Source organism: Castor canadensis, chromosome 3 (assembly GCF_047511655.1).
Source record: "Castor canadensis chromosome 3, mCasCan1.hap1v2, whole genome shotgun sequence".
Lineage (NCBI taxonomy): Eukaryota > Metazoa > Chordata > Mammalia > Rodentia > Castoridae > Castor > Castor canadensis.
The window spans coordinates 134870889-134888050 of NC_133388.1; the positions used below are offsets into that span (position 1 = coordinate 134870889).

General features: G+C 35.1%; 1 protein-coding gene across 5 annotated transcripts in view; it reads right to left on the minus strand.

The window, feature by feature from the left end:
• The window catches only part of Eya1 (EYA transcriptional coactivator and phosphatase 1), a 308539-nt gene that overhangs the window by 137086 nt on the left and 154291 nt on the right, over positions 1-17162 (minus strand). For 4 of the 5 annotated variants that reach the window (XM_074068699.1, XM_074068698.1, XM_074068697.1 and 1 more), the window contains exons 4-5: positions 4724-4773; positions 3111-3238 (exon numbers count right to left, since the gene is read on the minus strand). In XM_074068699.1, the coding sequence (XP_073924800.1) occupies positions 3111-3238; positions 4724-4773 (178 nt within the window). Of the gene's footprint in view, positions 1-3110; positions 3239-4723; positions 4774-9898; positions 10017-17162 lie in introns of those variants that run through there. The other variant, XM_074068700.1, reaches the window with a different exon arrangement.

Below are 17162 nucleotides of genomic sequence, written 5' to 3' on the forward strand. Positions count from 1 at the left end.
TTCTTTATCCCTTAGCTGAACCATGAAAATAGGCACTAGCCTGTGAGAGCAGAACCTATGAACATTGAGTCTTATGATAATTTGGCAGCAGACTTAGAAGAAACTTAATATTCTCTGCTTCTCCATTCCATTCCCTTCTTGTTTGTTCTTTAAAGAAGTTATGGTTTTTGATACAGGAGATTTTCTTGTTTTCTTAGCCTCATTATAGGGACAAGTGGTGGCAGGAAGTAAAAAATGGCTCTGAGTGAGAGAAGACAGCCTATATAAATTCAGACAAAGCCAACAACTGTGTAAACTAAATGGAAGTTTTGTTGACCTAATTAATTTCAATTGAGCTGAGACTATGTTCAATTGGGCTGCAGAGAAGTCACTTAAATACAAATCACGGTGTGTGCACGTGTGTGTGTGTGTGTGTGTGTGCGTGTGCGTGTGCGTGTGTGTGTGTGTGTGTGTATCTGGAAATGTTTGTTCTAGAGTTAGGGGAGGTGATTGATATTTTAAAGACTTAATTTTTTTCATTCTTCCAATTCATTGGTAAACACTACTGGTTTTGACTAAGTAAGATCTTAAAGAAGGAACAGAAAAATCTATAATGATTATATCCCAGCAATGTCTTCCAGACGTTAATGAATTAGTAATTTTAAGTATAACTCCTCTAGTGGTGGCTGAAAGGAATGAAACATGTATATGATAAAACAAAAAAGTATCAAGATAAATTGATTCACAGACTCAATAACCTAGAAGTTCTGATATTATTTGGATCTAAATATGCATATAACATGGACCATGAAGAAAGTTGGAGTCCATGTTTTCAAACTGTATACCAAAACGAAACAGTATTCCAATAGATTGACAAAAATCCCTTTAACACTTTGGATAATTTACACTAACACCTTCTTACTTCACTTTGTAACCTATTAAAACTCTTGCAAAATACGACAGCAAACAATGCCTATTAACAGGATGAGATGAATAAGTTGTACTTCTTAGAGATGAGTAAGTTGTATTTCTTAGAAATCAGGCCTAAAAATTCATTTTCAAGACATGAAACAGTTAAGTTTTTTAGGATAAATATAATTTCTAATTTTTTCCCAGAATAAATGATTCAGGACATTACACAATCATCTAAAATATTTTATTATTCCAAGGTGATTTGACTTATGCAAAGATTTACAAGATTCACTATTACTGAATATGATATCAACTCTCAAAATGTAAATATTCAGAAATGGCACTCCAAATGTGCTTACAAACAACCCACACCTCATTCGCAAAAGCAATCTAAGGGAGCAGTCCCCAAACACCTACTCTTCTTCAGTACTGAGTGGTTCTTAATGACTTGCCAGTAAAATGTTGAGAAGATATAAACTCTCACTCTTATTTCATTTTTTTCACATACAAAAAATTAACTGTTGGTATTTTATAAATATTATTCCCAACATATACTGATATATTTTGTTAAGCATGCTTAGTCTCCTCTATTTTTAAGTTTTTTTAAGTGATTGTCTTATCTGGACTCTCTGGTGATGGCAACTGCTAAAGGTTTGCACCTATGTGGCCTCCCAACACACTGCTGCTGAAATGGGCCACCTGAGCGGGTACCTGAGGTGGGTTACTGACTGTCTCCAGACTCAGCCTGCACTTTGCAGTGGAGATGCTCCACCTAAAGCCAAATTCCCAAGTGGGAGGAGATAGGACTGCTTGCTTTTATCTTACTTGTTCCACACAATCTACTTATATACTACAATTCCTTTCCTGTAAATAATTTAAATTTGTTTGATTGACTATTGAAATGGGAAGAAGTTTCAGATGGAAAGGCATTTTATTCAGTTATTTTTTTCCCTAGATCAACAAAATCTCTACTTTTGACAACAACCATTTTCCATAAATACTAGAAATGAATATATTTACTCTTAAAGAAAAATACAGAAAAGTTATATGCAAAAATGATCAGTATTGGTATAAAAATCAGATAGCTTACATCAGAAATAACTGAATTTAATATCTGAACTATTATAAATTTCATAACATTACAAGTTTCAAATTACTTCACTGATACATATTCAAATACTGTATGAAAAATGTAATCATTTTATAGTATTTAGTTTGCTTATTTGTAAAATCTGTGTGATAAAAGAGCACTGTGGTGATTGGAAACTGGTGGTTAAGGGTTTGTCTATGGATGGAGTCCTAAAATGGAAATCCATTGAACTTCTAGTAAAACTTATTTTCTGAGTCCATCAAGATTCTGAGGCTTAATAAGAAATAAATATGCATAAATATCTGTGAAGAAGTCATTTTTCAATAGGCTAAAGTAGAAATAAATACAATGCCAGATGTAATATATTCTTGCATATGCTGAAGTTATAAAAATATACATAGCACCTAAATGACCTGATAACAGAAAGCAATACATACATACAACTTTATATGTTTAGACTGAAGTATAAATGGATTAAAGTAGGTCCTCCCATTTGCATAAAATTTACATGAATATTCATATATATTAATTGTACAGAAATTATATAACAGTACTATGACTAAACAGTACTAAATTTTTTGTATACCTGCCAAATAAGGTTGCATATCTTATAATCAGTAAGTGTCTTTATTTATTTATATTTTAATGGCCAAAAACACAAGAGCATCAGACACTCAAATTATTTTATTGATTGTTAGAAATAATCCAATCCATGTCTGCATTTAAACAAACTTGGATGTATTTATTAACAAACTTGAAAGTAAAATAAATAATTGCAAATTTTCATTGACCAGACAGCAAAACAATGTAGATTGATACTGTGCTGTGAACATTCTCACAAGGAGATAAAATACACTCAAAGGTTAATAATGTTAAATGTCCACACATGTATAAGATACACATACATATGCATATATGTAAAATAAAATCAGCTATAAAATGTCACGACAACCTAGTATTGTAGAGCCCCTAAGTAATGAAGAATACAGATTAAGTCCAATTACTTAGAGGGCAAGTAGAATAGTAGCCCATTGGATTCGACAACTGAAATCATAACCACCTAGTAACAAAGCACACACTGATGAAGAAACAAGGTGCAGAGCAAGGAGTGAGAAGGCAAGACACTCACCTTCGGTGCCATTGGGAGTCATGGAATTACTATTTATATGAGAATTATCGAGTTTGGGACCACTGGGGGATTCACTAGTACCACTCAGACGGCTATGCGGGCTGGTTAGATCCTGCATTTCCATAGACCTAAAGACAAGAAGTCTTCCGTTTGACAGATGTACCAAATTCATAACACCACTGTTTAATGCGCTAACGACTTGACACCTTCTTTGAAATACACTGACACAAAAGTCCCATTGTATCTGTTTTCTTAGACTCAAAACAGTTCATCTTGCATTTTGATTGCAATCATCTTTTCATTGTATGTACTATTAAAAGATGCACTTGCCCTTCCTATCCAGTCAAATGTTCGATGTAAGGGTCCCTTACACAGTTTATCAAGTCACAAGGTCTGTTAGACAATGACATCTATTTCAATTTTGAAAGAAAAAAATGCCCCAAAGACATTACTTTTCTAAAAGAAAAGAAAAATTTATAAACAAGTCTAATAGAAATAAATCACTTTTCTATGGAATCTGTTTCATCTAATAAATTAACACTAGGTACTCCCTTATAATTCACCACCCAATTGTAATTTAATGGGTCTGAAAACCAAATAAAACACTTGAAACCTATAGTCTAGTGACAAGGGATGAGATAGTCCTGATGCTTGTGTTTACTCTGGCAAACTACTTAATTGTTCCTCTGTTTCCCTTGAAACAAATGCAGCATTAAAACATTATGATGTCGGCTCACTTGTTTGCTTTGTGGATTACATACAGCGTGCCCAATTGAAAAGGGATAAGGCCAACATACAGTGAGTCCTAGGAGCTCTAGCACTCGGAATACCTCAGCTGTCACTTAGGCAAATGAGGGCAATTCTACTTCACTGCTTTAATTCTGCATTTTCACCCTATGAAAACAGTTCGATGTCCCTGAAAGTTCTTAGATTCTGCAGTTACTTAGGCTGTAAGAGGTACAAAAGCCCCTACTCATGCTCACAATTTCAGAGCATTTGTACTTAATACTCTTATTAATAAAGAGACGAGAGGATTAAGGCCACTAAAACACACCTAAGTTATTATTGTTCTGCCTTCTGACAGCCAAGTTTTTAATAGTCTAAGGACCATTCACTTAAAAAATTTTTTTTTCTAAAATAATAATAATAATAAGGGAGGAGGAGGTTTAATGCTACATATATGAAGCCAGAATTATTTGCTCCTCACCTCACCAGGTCAATAAAGGGTCTAGTTATTTTGATTTAGATGCTGCACTTAAATCGACTGTGGATATCAGTTTTTAAAACAGTTTACCATGAGCCATTTTTACTTCTGAAGTGAGTCTTTACTTCCTCAAATCTTCTGAATTCAAACTAGAAATGGTTTCAAATCCAATTTTTCTCCCTAATTCTTATTCCACATTCACAGTTTTTCTAGTACAGCTATAATCAGTTTCAAACCAAGACTCCTATTCCTTTCCTGCATAATTTTTCTTTACAAGCACACACACAAATTGTTAAGTAATTTCCAACCAAGGCTGTTACTATTAATAATTAAGAAATACTAGACAAAAATAGATCTGGGTAACAGAAAGGTAATCTACAAAAATGTTGAATATCAACAACATCCTTACCTGCAACTTGAGGAAACAGCCACATCTGAACTGGCTTGAGATGTTTGCACCTGTGGTCAGGGGTAAAAAATTAGAAGCTGTCGTTACTGTGCTTCAGTGTCAGCCCTTAATTATACAGAGCACATGGCTGAGACCGACAATGCTTGCTTTTAGCCAAAGGAGAAAAAGGAGGATTCTGCAGCAGTGAAAGGCATATTGTCTTTAAGTTGAGGCCTCAACTGTTGTTTCCTCCTGCAGGTCTATCCTCCTCCTCCCCTTGTCAGGGGGGGAAGGCAGCCAAATGACGGGATAGTGATTCATCACTGGCCTATGACAGCTGCAAACGGGATTACCCCTCCCCCAATCAACATGCAAAGCAGCCTTACCCAGGCAGCTTGGAAAAGGTGCTTGGAAAAAAATAGCTATTAACAAAATGAGTGTGTTTAACAGCAGTAATTCAAGCAATGATCCCCCAGCATCCCCAGAAGATCTTTCATCTTCTGTTATCACCAGCTGAAATAGAGCTCCCGCCCACCCCTTTGACTTCTGACAGTATCTTATCCTTATGACGGTTTTCTCCCACATTTACTATTTATCATTGCACATTCTCTGAAACAGCTCCTGGGCAGCTTTCAGGCGAGACGCAGGACTAAGGATAAATGGCAAAGGCAAGTTTTCATACCCCAAGTCACCTCACTGAATGATGTGCATGTTTACCCGTGCCAAAGTAAAATTCAATGAGGGCAATATGCAGCTATGCCTGGCAACACAGAAACAGTAGCTACTTTTCTCTCTCTCTCTCTCTCTTTTTTTTTTTTTTTTGGGTGAATTTCTCATCTTTCAGACTGAAAAAAAAGAATGGGTAGTTGAATAATCAGTTCAATGTTTACGTCTTTTCTTCTAGATGAATCTGTATTTGGGGACATCCCTTGAGCCACTTCACTAATGTGCAGACTCTAATAGATTCTAACTGCCAGCAGGTGAGGAGGCGCAGGTGAACCAGGCTGCTGCTGGCTTGCACAAGCAGGCTAACGCCTGGTAGGCAGGAAGGAGCACTCTGCGTAACGTTTAAAATGGTTCAGAATTCCAAATCTTTGATGTGCATTTTCATTCAACCTGAACTGACATCAATTAGAGCTACAGAACAAAGATGAGAACTGAAGCATCTCAAATGACATTAAAGTTACCCAACCAAACATCTTCGGTTGAGCCCTGTTATTTTTAATTATGATTTATGAAATTAAGAAATACTACCTTTCTAGCTAAAATAAAGCCTCACTAAGATCTAAATGTTTTGCTATAATGTTACGTGTAATTTCTAGGTATGCGTTTATATAATATGTGCAGGACAAAAAACAATTTTGAAAAGATGCTTGAGTATTAAGTGGAAATTAAATGTTAATGCCTGCAGATGTGCATTCTGTGATAACAGGTTTCTGCAATTGTTGTTAAAATTAATGCTCTCACGCAAAACTAAATGGTTCCTTTTAGAAATAGCAGCAATCTACCTCATGGGTAAATTTCCTTTTTTTCTTTTTCTCCCCTACTTTTATATACCTGGAATAAATTATAGGTAAGAACTAACTTACTTTTAAGAACTCTCTTGGCTTAATTATGTGAGAGAGTATGGAAGACAGACTTTCTGTTAAATGTTAAAATACATTGCTATTTTAACATTACCAAAAAAGCATAATCTTGGAAATATAATTTCAGTTTTACTGTGTACTTTGAAAGATTGGTTATATTTACAGTTGAGGATTAGCCTACCACATCTGATTTGAAAAGTCAGACTGTTGTTATTTAAAATGAACTTCAAAACAAGAATTATTCTAACACATTTTCTTATTGAAAAAATGCATCTTTGCAGTAACACGTTTCTTCTATGCGGCAGTCTAGTCTTCGCTGTACTTTCACGCACTACAATTTTTGAAAGTCCATATCCGAGACCTTCATTTCATTAAGTATACTTCAGATATGTTCTTTTGTGTCTCAAGGATTATTTAAACCATGTGTTGTGTGTTACTGTATTTAAAAATGACTCTTTAATCAAAATAACTTTAAAACAACTAATCCTCACTTAGGCTGGTCAGCTGAATCCACATCATGGTCCAGGAAAAATAAATCTACTCTCAAGAATGCGAATGCAGACAACAATTAGACACAGATGTGAGCAAAATTAGTTACAGTTTACAAAATGCTACACTTCACATGCTTTTAGTTTTTTATGTGTAGTACAAGATTACAGTGTAGTAAGGAAACATATTCTTATAATGACTTATCTAAAAAGAACACCTATTTCTGATTGGTGTCAATTTTCTCTTGTGTTTGACAATGTCTGTGAAAGTTTCTCTATTTTAAAGATCTAAAACCATAATTTATTTAAAAAATAATAAGAATTTTTCACCCAAAAGAAAAAATATTTTGTGGTTTCCAGAAAAGTGCTGTTAGCCATTAAGAAAGTTCCTACTTTCTGCTTTACACCTATAAGCTTTGTTTGTGTCTTATCTTCTCCTAATCTGGTATTTTTAATTCAAGTACTTCTAGAAGTGCAAAAATATTTCCCAATACACTATGAATGCCCATCTTACATGACAATGAAGTCATTTCATGTTAATGCACTCAAAAACTGTCCTATCATATTGACAGAGTTGTGAAAACACAAAAGAGCAAAAACAAGAACTCCTTAGAATTTAAATTCAAGAATCCTAAACTAGTAACTTTGACTTCTGATTAGTTAATGAGGTCTTTCAAGTTTGCCTTTTTTTCTAATTAAATTTATAATTCTTCACAGATGTAACTTTTGTTGATGTTCAATTTGTCTCTCTCATTTTGTTAAACCTCACATAGTACTTCGCCAATCCATTGAATAGCCACATTAAATCTGCTAATACCATGCTCTTCAACCCCAGAAATTATTTCCAGAAGGCAAACTTGCTTTGAGAGATCATCAAACAAGACTTAAGGTACACATTTTATCACATTTTCCCTACCACAGAGCTCAGGATGCAGAGCAAAATTCATGACTTTTGTACTGTTTATTATACTTTGCTAAATTACAAATCAAAAGCATCTGACAGAAGATCAGGTATGAAGCCAAAAAGTTAATAATGCTCTGTGAAAAGTAAACTGTAAATGGAAAGGGATTCTGAATCTCAGCAGCACAGAGCAAATAAAATGTAGGTACTTGTCTAAATTATGGGTTTTCCAGAGGCTTTTTTTTTTTTTTTTTTGCTTGCTAGGAGCAATTTTTATAAAATGACTATAATTTAAAACTTTTTTTTTCCAAACTGAAAAGAAAATTTCAAAGTGAAAGTACTGAATTTATCTAAATAGAGTTGGCAGGCAAGCTAGTCTGTCCAACCACAGATCAACCTGAGTATCCCCAATCTGAAAGACAATGGCAATTTTCTAATCAGAATGTATTTCCTAGGGGGGGAAAGTGCCTTCACCATAAATCTACTTTTTAAGCAGAATATATTCTTGCTAAAATTTCTCCTCAATTTTCAACTCTGGTGCCAGTGTTGTAATAAAAACATAATTAAAAAAAATAAAAACCTAACCCTAAAATTGAAAGACACTTCTAGGGAGAGGTAGATGTTTTCAAAATGTTAACACTACATTTCCTTCTTTACCAAAGACTCCTTAAGTAAATGCTTAAACACCATTGCTGATTATCTTAATGTAATATCCTCTATCACTTTTTTGCAGTATCTCCTTTAAAGAAAATGAGAAACAGAGCCCTTCTGAAACCAAGAACAAACAAGTATTTCAACCACATCATTTCTACCTACAGCTTTAGGATTGTTTTCAAAATTAGCATTTACTTAAAATGTTGAGTGAAATATTTTTGAGAGCTGATTAAGGTGATTTTATTCTCTCACTGCACTTTTCCTCTTCTTTCCAGTGTACTCTTAGTTAATAAACTTTTGCACTCAAACGGAGATTTTCTTTTCAGAAAAAATCATTTATCATGTCTGTGAAACTCACATGGCAGTTGACTTCCATTTGGCACTTTAAAACTGAACAGTGGCTCAATTAGGCTTCTATGTCTGTCACCGCAAAGAATTTTCAAAGATTGAAAACCTATGGCTGCTTGCTCACTTACTAAACACTTTGGGCCATAGAAGAACTCAGCATCGAGAAAAGTCAAATATCAAATGTTTGACCATACAAAAGCATGACTATTCGTGTACGCATATCCTCAAACCCCAATCAGTGAGGGTAAGGACTCATGCAAACATAAAATAAAACCTACTCTGAAAGACTTTATAAAAACAATCCCAAACCTATAAAACTGTGCCATATGCTTGACTACCAATTTTTATGCCCTTGCAATTTTAAGAAATGAAACGTAAAAATGCTTGTCTAAATTTGATGACAGTTCTGAATTTATTGAATTCTTGCAAATACTATGCTTAAATGTGTTCAAAAACTCCTCCCAAGAAACATAAGCCCATAAATCATTAGCAATTCACACACTGGTTTTGAATGGCAAACACATAAGATTCAAAAATTTAAGTGTCTGGAGTTTAAGTGCCAATCAAGTCATATAAAGTATTAATGAGACAAATAACATTTACTGGACAAATGTTTATTTGTAGCATCTTATGAAGAAAGCCTGTTTAGCACAATGTTTGGGAAATTTGTTTATTGATGCAAAAGGATTTCTTTTCTTACAAAGTGGTTATCAGTTTATTGTTATCTGTTGTCTCTTCAAAGGTTAAACCTTCCCTCATTTTTTTTCATATCAACATGAAGTGGATAGGAAAAAGGTGTATGTGTTACAGTTGATACATGCATAGATGTAACTTTACTCATTACTACACCATAATATTTAAGGTTTGTGTAGCAATTCAGAAGAGATGTAGTCATCTCTACTAGAATATGGCCCTGTGTTATACTTATTTCCATAGAGCACAACAAAAGTAATCGTTAACAATTAATTTGTAATTTTCTCTTCGTGATCCTAATCGCTCAGATAATTTGAGGGTTAAGAATCATACTTTTATGATGGAACCCCGTGGCTGTTAAAGTCTTAGGAACAAAGTGTCATCATTTTCCCCTCCCCATGCCATAATGTTTTTCTTTTAAAACAAATCAAAACAATCATAAAAGCGCTCCTGTTATCTCGGACTTTGCCCACAGGACAGCTGTTGTCAGTCACTACAATTTTTCAAGCAGCCGGCTCGTACTTACAGCGCTTGCATCTGCGGCATCCACCCGTTCGCTGTGCTCCTGGGCGTTTTCGGGGTTAGCAAAGCTCCATTCCTGACATAGCTTAGCGGCTGGGCAGGGGCGCGCGGGGGCTCCGGGGGCGCGGGGCGCTTGTTCTCAGCGCAGCCGCGGCGGCGCGGCGGGCGCGGCGCGGGTGCGGGCGAGAGCGGGGCTCCGGGGCGCGGCGCCCCGGCGCTGCTGCAGGCTGGAGCTACCCGGCCTGTGCGCGCGATCGCTCTCCCCAGGAAGGACCCCGCCACCGCGCGCGGCCACAGGAAGGCTTACAGTCGGAAGTGGCACTGCAGAGTTGCTACCTCGCCCCAAGCTCGGAGCCATCAGCTCCCACCGTTCTGTTTGGGAACAGCTTTGCGCCCTGCGCTCTTTCCCCAGCGAACAGCAGCCGCAGATAGCATCTGAGAACCCTAGACAAAGAAACAGCAGAATCTCATCCCTGGATTTGTTTGCGCAGCCTTGTAGGCTGCCCAGGAAGCCTCGGGGCTTTTTTGTTTTGTTTTGTTTTGTTTTTGCAACGCAAACCACAGCTATTCTCTTGTCCTAACCTTATTGGTTTAAATGCAACAATTGAAAGGAGCACTGCTCTGCCTGACTCAACCTTGCTGCTTTAAAAAAAAATTATTATGTAAATGAACGCGCCGCATGCTATCTGAATAAACAGCTGTATGAGAATAACTTCTGCGAGACATGTCAACACACACATCCTCCTGCTGCAGTAGCGTCCAATTAAGACCTTTGGGGAGTAGTTAGTTACACGTTATCTTTTACACTTTTCCAAAACTTTTCTCGGGCCCAGAAACTTGGGGAATGGATACTTTGCAGAAAGTTTTTCCCTAATGCACCTACCCACTAACAGATCTGGGAAAGATAAAAAGTAGAAAGGCTGTTTCCACCAACTGGAGCGAAAAAGAGCAAACGTGTAAACCATTATCAGCTTAACAATGAAAACCTGGCTGATGATTCTACAACGGTTTCTAGGATGGCAAGTCTTCAATGAACACTTCTTTGGATTCGAACCAGATAATATTTCTTGTTCTTCAAATGATTCTTCGGAAAAGATTCATCTTACTTATAACTTTTTTTATAGCCTTTTTTTAAAAATCTAAACTCAGTCTATACCTGATAAACTCTAACACTCACCTAACAGGCTGACTTTCAGTTAAGTAAAATACTGTGTTTTATGTAGACTAATGACTTCACTTAAAAGATCTATGACTTAACCATTTTGTTAATTTCAAATATTTAAAGAAGGTATCCACATATGTGACTAGTCATTATATTTTAATTTGCCAGCCCTATACCATATTTCAAATAGAAATGTTTATTTTGATACTAGTCACTCATCAGAACTCATTTTAGAGTGCAAAGTTGGTTCTGTACTCTGAAATCTTTACATCCATTAGAGTTTTCCTCTATATCCATAGTTTCCTTAAAACCATTTTGTTATTACCAATAACACTACTCTATTTATTACACTTTTATAGTAAAAAAGTATCCCTTCTTTTAGATTCTCCCCTTGGTATGAAAAAAACATTTTAAAAATCACAGTACCTTCTTAAATGATCTTATAACACACTTCTAAATTACCAACTAATAAAGCACATAGACACAATCTTACCTTCACTTCGCTAATTTGTAAAAGAAAGCACCATTCCCATGCAAACAAAACAAAATGCTTCTAATGACCAAAAATTCAATACAGGTTCCCCATTCCCCTCTGTCCCCCCAAAAGGATGCCAGTCTAAATTCTTCTGAAAAGAAGACCTTGTCAAACTTAAGAGACAGCATAAACTGCAAACTCACCTAGGATTTCATCTTGTTTAGTACCAGCAAGGAATCGTGGGCTAGGCATCTACCATATTTGGGAAGCCGGGTCAAAAAAACAGTTGATTGCTATTGGATCTGCTCATATATGCAGCAGAAATAGAATTACATTCCACCTCCAGCACTCCCTCCAACAGAAGAATCAGTTATTCAGCATACTACAGACCACATGAAGAACCAAAGTTTCTACTATTGTCAGAGAAATGTAATGTTACATTAATTTAATGTATGATATAAAACACCTGTACAATAACTGCATTTGCAATCAGATTTATTATTAACATCCACAAAATACAAAAATTGAGGTGTTGGCTGGGGAATTAAACCATTTTTCAAATTTCATATTCAGCTATTGTACTCATGCTTCCCATAATTTAAAAAGTATTTAGTTATACAAGGCTAACATGTTATTTTTCTAATCCCTAAAAGATTATGTTGGAAAATCAGCATGTATAAATTACATGAAGTTAAAACAGCAGTAGTAGCATGTAAAGTATCTCACCTTTATATACAAATTACTTGCCTGCATTATAGTTAAATTCATTTTATTTCATGTGGTTTAATGTTAAATTTTAATTATTTTATTTATATAACAAAACAAAATACTATTAAAAAATACTGCATGTAATCATGAAGTAAATCACGAAAAGTGTGAAGAATTTAATGTGGCTCATACTTCATAATCCTGTGACAAAGAGCTTAGTCACTGACTAAAAGTAATACTCATGTGTACATTTACTTCATTTAAATAGTTTCCTTTCTCTAACACAAAACTAGATAAATCAAAAACAATCACATGTTTACCCATAAATTTTGTCTGGTGACTACTTCTGAATATCAAATATACAAAAATTATTATTATGTACAATTTAAACCAAAAAAAAGGTATTCCATGATAAATAATCAAGATTACTAATAAGATATTACTAAGAAGACCCAATTCTTAGAGTACTGTTAATTTCCTATTTTAAACTTTTCACCAACTCTAGTTTCGTACCTTAACCAAACTATTCCCTAAATACAGTCATACAGAGTACAAGAGAACTTAGGAAATTTGCTATTAGTAAAAATAATAGCAAAAACATTATGATCTGATATTTGCTGCAGAAATCTCAGCACATGAATGCATTAATGCGGTTTAAAATTTTCCAATAAGCCTTCTCCCCAAAACAAAAATATACATGTAGTCTTGTCTGGGAAAAGAAAAGAAATAATCAGCTATAATGAAATGTTTGAGTTCCCTAAATGAGATACAATGATCTTCCATTCGATGTATTGCCAAGCAGGTTTTATCTGACAGAGCCAGCTGTTGCCTGGACACATGCCAGTTATAGAGAAGTCTGCAATTTTGATAGAAACTCTGTGCTTTTTAGATTAATAGAGAATTTTAAATAAAAGCATGATCAAATAAACATATGTCCTTAATTTAAAAATAAGACAAACATAAAGGACTCATTAGAGCAATCTAAAAGGTAACTTGGAACTTTTCTAAAACCTTCATGAGAAAACAGCTGATTAATCCAACTAAACATAGCAAGCAAACACTGAAAAAACAGGATAAAACACAGTCAGTGTCTATTTCCCTTTTCCCTTCCAGGAATGACAATAAAGTTGTTGAATGGTTGTGCAGTTTCCAATAAATGTATTTTTCATCTATTCATGTTACCTTGAAATCATTTCAGGATTCAGCATGAATGCTAGATCCAGGCCCAACAGTCCACCCATTTCTCTGCACCTGCAGTTCTGATGGTCATTTCTTAAGAGTAATGATACAGTAAGTTGTAAAATATAATTGGCACTTAAAGCTCAATGCTTTCTCTCGAAAAGGAAAATCCCAGCCATTATTCCTATCCCATTATTGAAATCACTGATATCTGGAAATATGCAACATTGTGCAATTTAAACTGCTTTAAGTAGAATGGTGAATAAAGTATTCCAAAATCCTGTACTTGCAGTCCTTCTGCTTCTGATAAGTTTCTTTTTCTTCTGGTCCATGCCATGGGACTACATTTCTGGCTTTTCTATGTAACATTTGGAACCTCGGCCACTTCTATGACCTGTATTTCCCCCACTGGCACAAGACGACCTACTATGAGGATACAATGAGGGTCCTGCTCCCACTACCCTTCTGTTGAAACGCGACCAAGTAAAACATCCTCTATTTATTTTAAGAATGATATTAAATCTGCCAAACTAAATGTCTACCAGTATTTTCCTAAATACTTTCCATTCAAACTCCAACATGAATAGCTTTTAACAGTAAATTTAAGGGGGCAATTACTATTAACTGTACCATGGAAAATTATTTTCATAAATATTATAGTCTTTATACCAACACAATACAAAAACAGAACCTCTTTCCTGACCTCCTAATAAGCATATTGGTTATTACATAGAATCATAATCATTTATTTTTGTAGGGCTCAAAACTTGTTATCCTATGTAGTAATGACTGCCTATAGGATTTTTTTTTTTTTAATTCTTATTCCTAATAGAAACTCTGAGTAGCACTTCTTGAAACTAATAATGATGGGAAGGCCAGTAGCAGAATTTTCAGGAAAAGCACAAGATGATATAAGTACTTTATTTAAAAAAAAATGTGACACAACAGGTTTTCTATTTAAAAATCAACTGATATTCCAAAATGGCAAACAGAGTTAGTTTTTCTTTCTTCTGTCAAAAATATGTAAATAATTGTTCTTGGAAACATATGTTTAATCTCAGCAATAAGCTCTTTTGCCTTCTTACACTGTAAAATGGATTTCTGTTGACACGAAGCAACCTAGGAAACCCAGGTCATTCCTCTTTGACTTTTTTTTTTTTCCTTTAAGCCATGGGCAAAAACCAATCTTGTCAGCACCTCCCATAACATGTAAGAGGATCTGGAAATTTGCCTTGTGTTTTCCAGGTTTCATGACAGCTGAATTCACAGTTTTAAGTTCTTCAGAAACAATGAACAGCTCACGGACGAAGACAGAGAATTAGCATTTGAAGTGCTTACATGTGCCAGGCACTGTGCGAGGCACTTCATGTTTCTACAAATCCTGCTTTTTTAAATATATGGCTTTACTTTATTCTCTCACTATTTTTTTTTTTTTTTTTTTTTTAGGAATCTGTCTCATTTCTCTAATATCATCAAAGTCACCTCCAAACAGTAGATGGAGCACTGGGACATTAATGGCTCCTGATTGTATCAACAGTTTGGAACAAACTGATATCCAATAAAGTTAGTAAGTCCAAAAAGGTCTGTGATATATTGAAATTATATATATCAAATATAAAGGCAGTTGAGTGTCAGGATTATATATATTTTGATATATGTCAATGCACAATAGACATAATCACTACACAGTATCTGATTATTCATAAACACATTGTAAGCTAGTTTACAGATTTAAAAATAAAAGTACATTAAATGGTCAAATGATCAATAGGAAAAAAATGTAAGGAATTCTTAAGCTTGAAATTAGCAAATCAAGATATATGGGTTTTTTTCCTCATCATTTATCAAAAAAGGTAGGGATTATAAATCTTCCCAACTTTTTCTTTACACCAAAAGGAGAGTTTAAGGTTCTGAGTTTATAACAAGCAATTATATAAATACCTTGCTTCACACAGTTATAACAGTTTCTTCCCCTTGCCTTCCTTAATTTCAGTTACTCAGTGTGATTAACTTTAATCTTAATGTTATAACATGATAAACGCTTGAATTTGTTCACCAAAAAAAAAAAATAATAATAATTCTGTTCAAACTGCACTCAAAGTTTCCTAATGCATTAGCAGGTAGAATTTAAGTGTTCAGAATCAAGAAAGTGTATTATTTTTACAAAGAAATTACCAGGATGGGAACAAAAATTGCCAAAACTAATAACCCACAGAAATTTTTTTCTTTCTTCAAGCAGCATTAACTTTTCCTCCCTCTAGTCTCCCAAATCAGAGGGAAAAAAGGGTAACCTCTAAAGCTGTTTTAGACAGAAGGTCACAATTCAAAGAACCGGTAACTTAATCCAGTGTGCTGCAATCACATTGCTATTGCAAACACAACCAGAAGCACCACTACTCTACATGTTTTTATGAATCAACATCAATAGGTATACAACCTGGAGGTTTCTCTCTACTGTAAAGTTGAGCTGGATTCATACTCGCAGGCTATCAAGTTGCCCTGGGGCCTTGCATTTTGTTTTAGCATGCTGTGGCACAAGGGAAAAAGGCAGACTCAACATTATATACTAAGAAAAACAACAGCTTTCGTTTGTTCAACTAAAGAAAGAATACCTTTCCAGACCAACATGTAAATAAGAGTGAACATTTTTCAGACTCTGCATACCCATAATTAATGAGAAGCCTTATACTAGGTAGTTTCATATTTGGGATATTTACTGATTATTTAAATTTATGGTTCAGGTCCTTTAAAAATGTAAGTCTGAAATTATCTGCTGCTTCTTTCAGGGATTCTGTTTTTAACATCATCAAGGATCTGTTTTACCTGAATTACAGTGTAAAACAAAGTCAAGAATCTGGGCTCTTCTGAGTTAGTGTATTTTAAATGTACAAGATTCTTAAAAACAACGCCCTGGTTGAAAGGGAGGTATGGGCTGGTGGCTTGTTTTTTTAATCAATACAAGGAAAAACAAATAGTTTATCAAGAGGTCAGAGTGCCCGTGGAGGAGCCCTCCACCGTCTGATTCTCATTGACAACCCCTGCTGAAAGATTCGCAAAGCCCCCATTAGCTCGGGCCTCCTGGGATGGCTGTTCACTTTCCTTCCTGTCCTTGCCTGAGAGGAGGATCCTCCCCCTCCAGCCAGGGTGGAAAAAGAGGGCTAAGGAAGAGGTAAGGAGGGACAGGACAAACCAAAACAGAACAAGAAAGAAGTTATTCACAGAACAACTCAAGGATCACAGACCTTTAAAGAATCAATGCCTTTGACTTAGGCATTCTAAGAAGAAAAGATAATGTTTTTAGATGTGCAGAATTTGTGCATGTCAATGCAACAATGCCATCACTGTTTGTGAGAAATTATATCTGCTAAATCTAAAAATAGAAACAATATGGATGATGTAATTCCCACAAATAAATTCAACCATTATTAATTAATGATGACTATTAAAGAGGAAGAATGATGGCTTTAGATTATTTAGAGTTCCCCCAAATCCCTATTGCTAACCTATGAATGACCCATACACAAAAAAGAAAAAATATTTCACATTAACATCTTCCTGAAGCAGCATATGACAGCCCTACCTTTCTATATTTTTGGATTTTTACCTATATCACTATTTCAAGCTATTCTTTTCCTTAAATTACTAACATCTATCTATAGTCAAGGGTACCTACTCCACCATAACAAATGCACTAGAAATTGAAGTGAGCTTAAATTCTGGCTTTGGCATGGGTTTTCTCTGTGT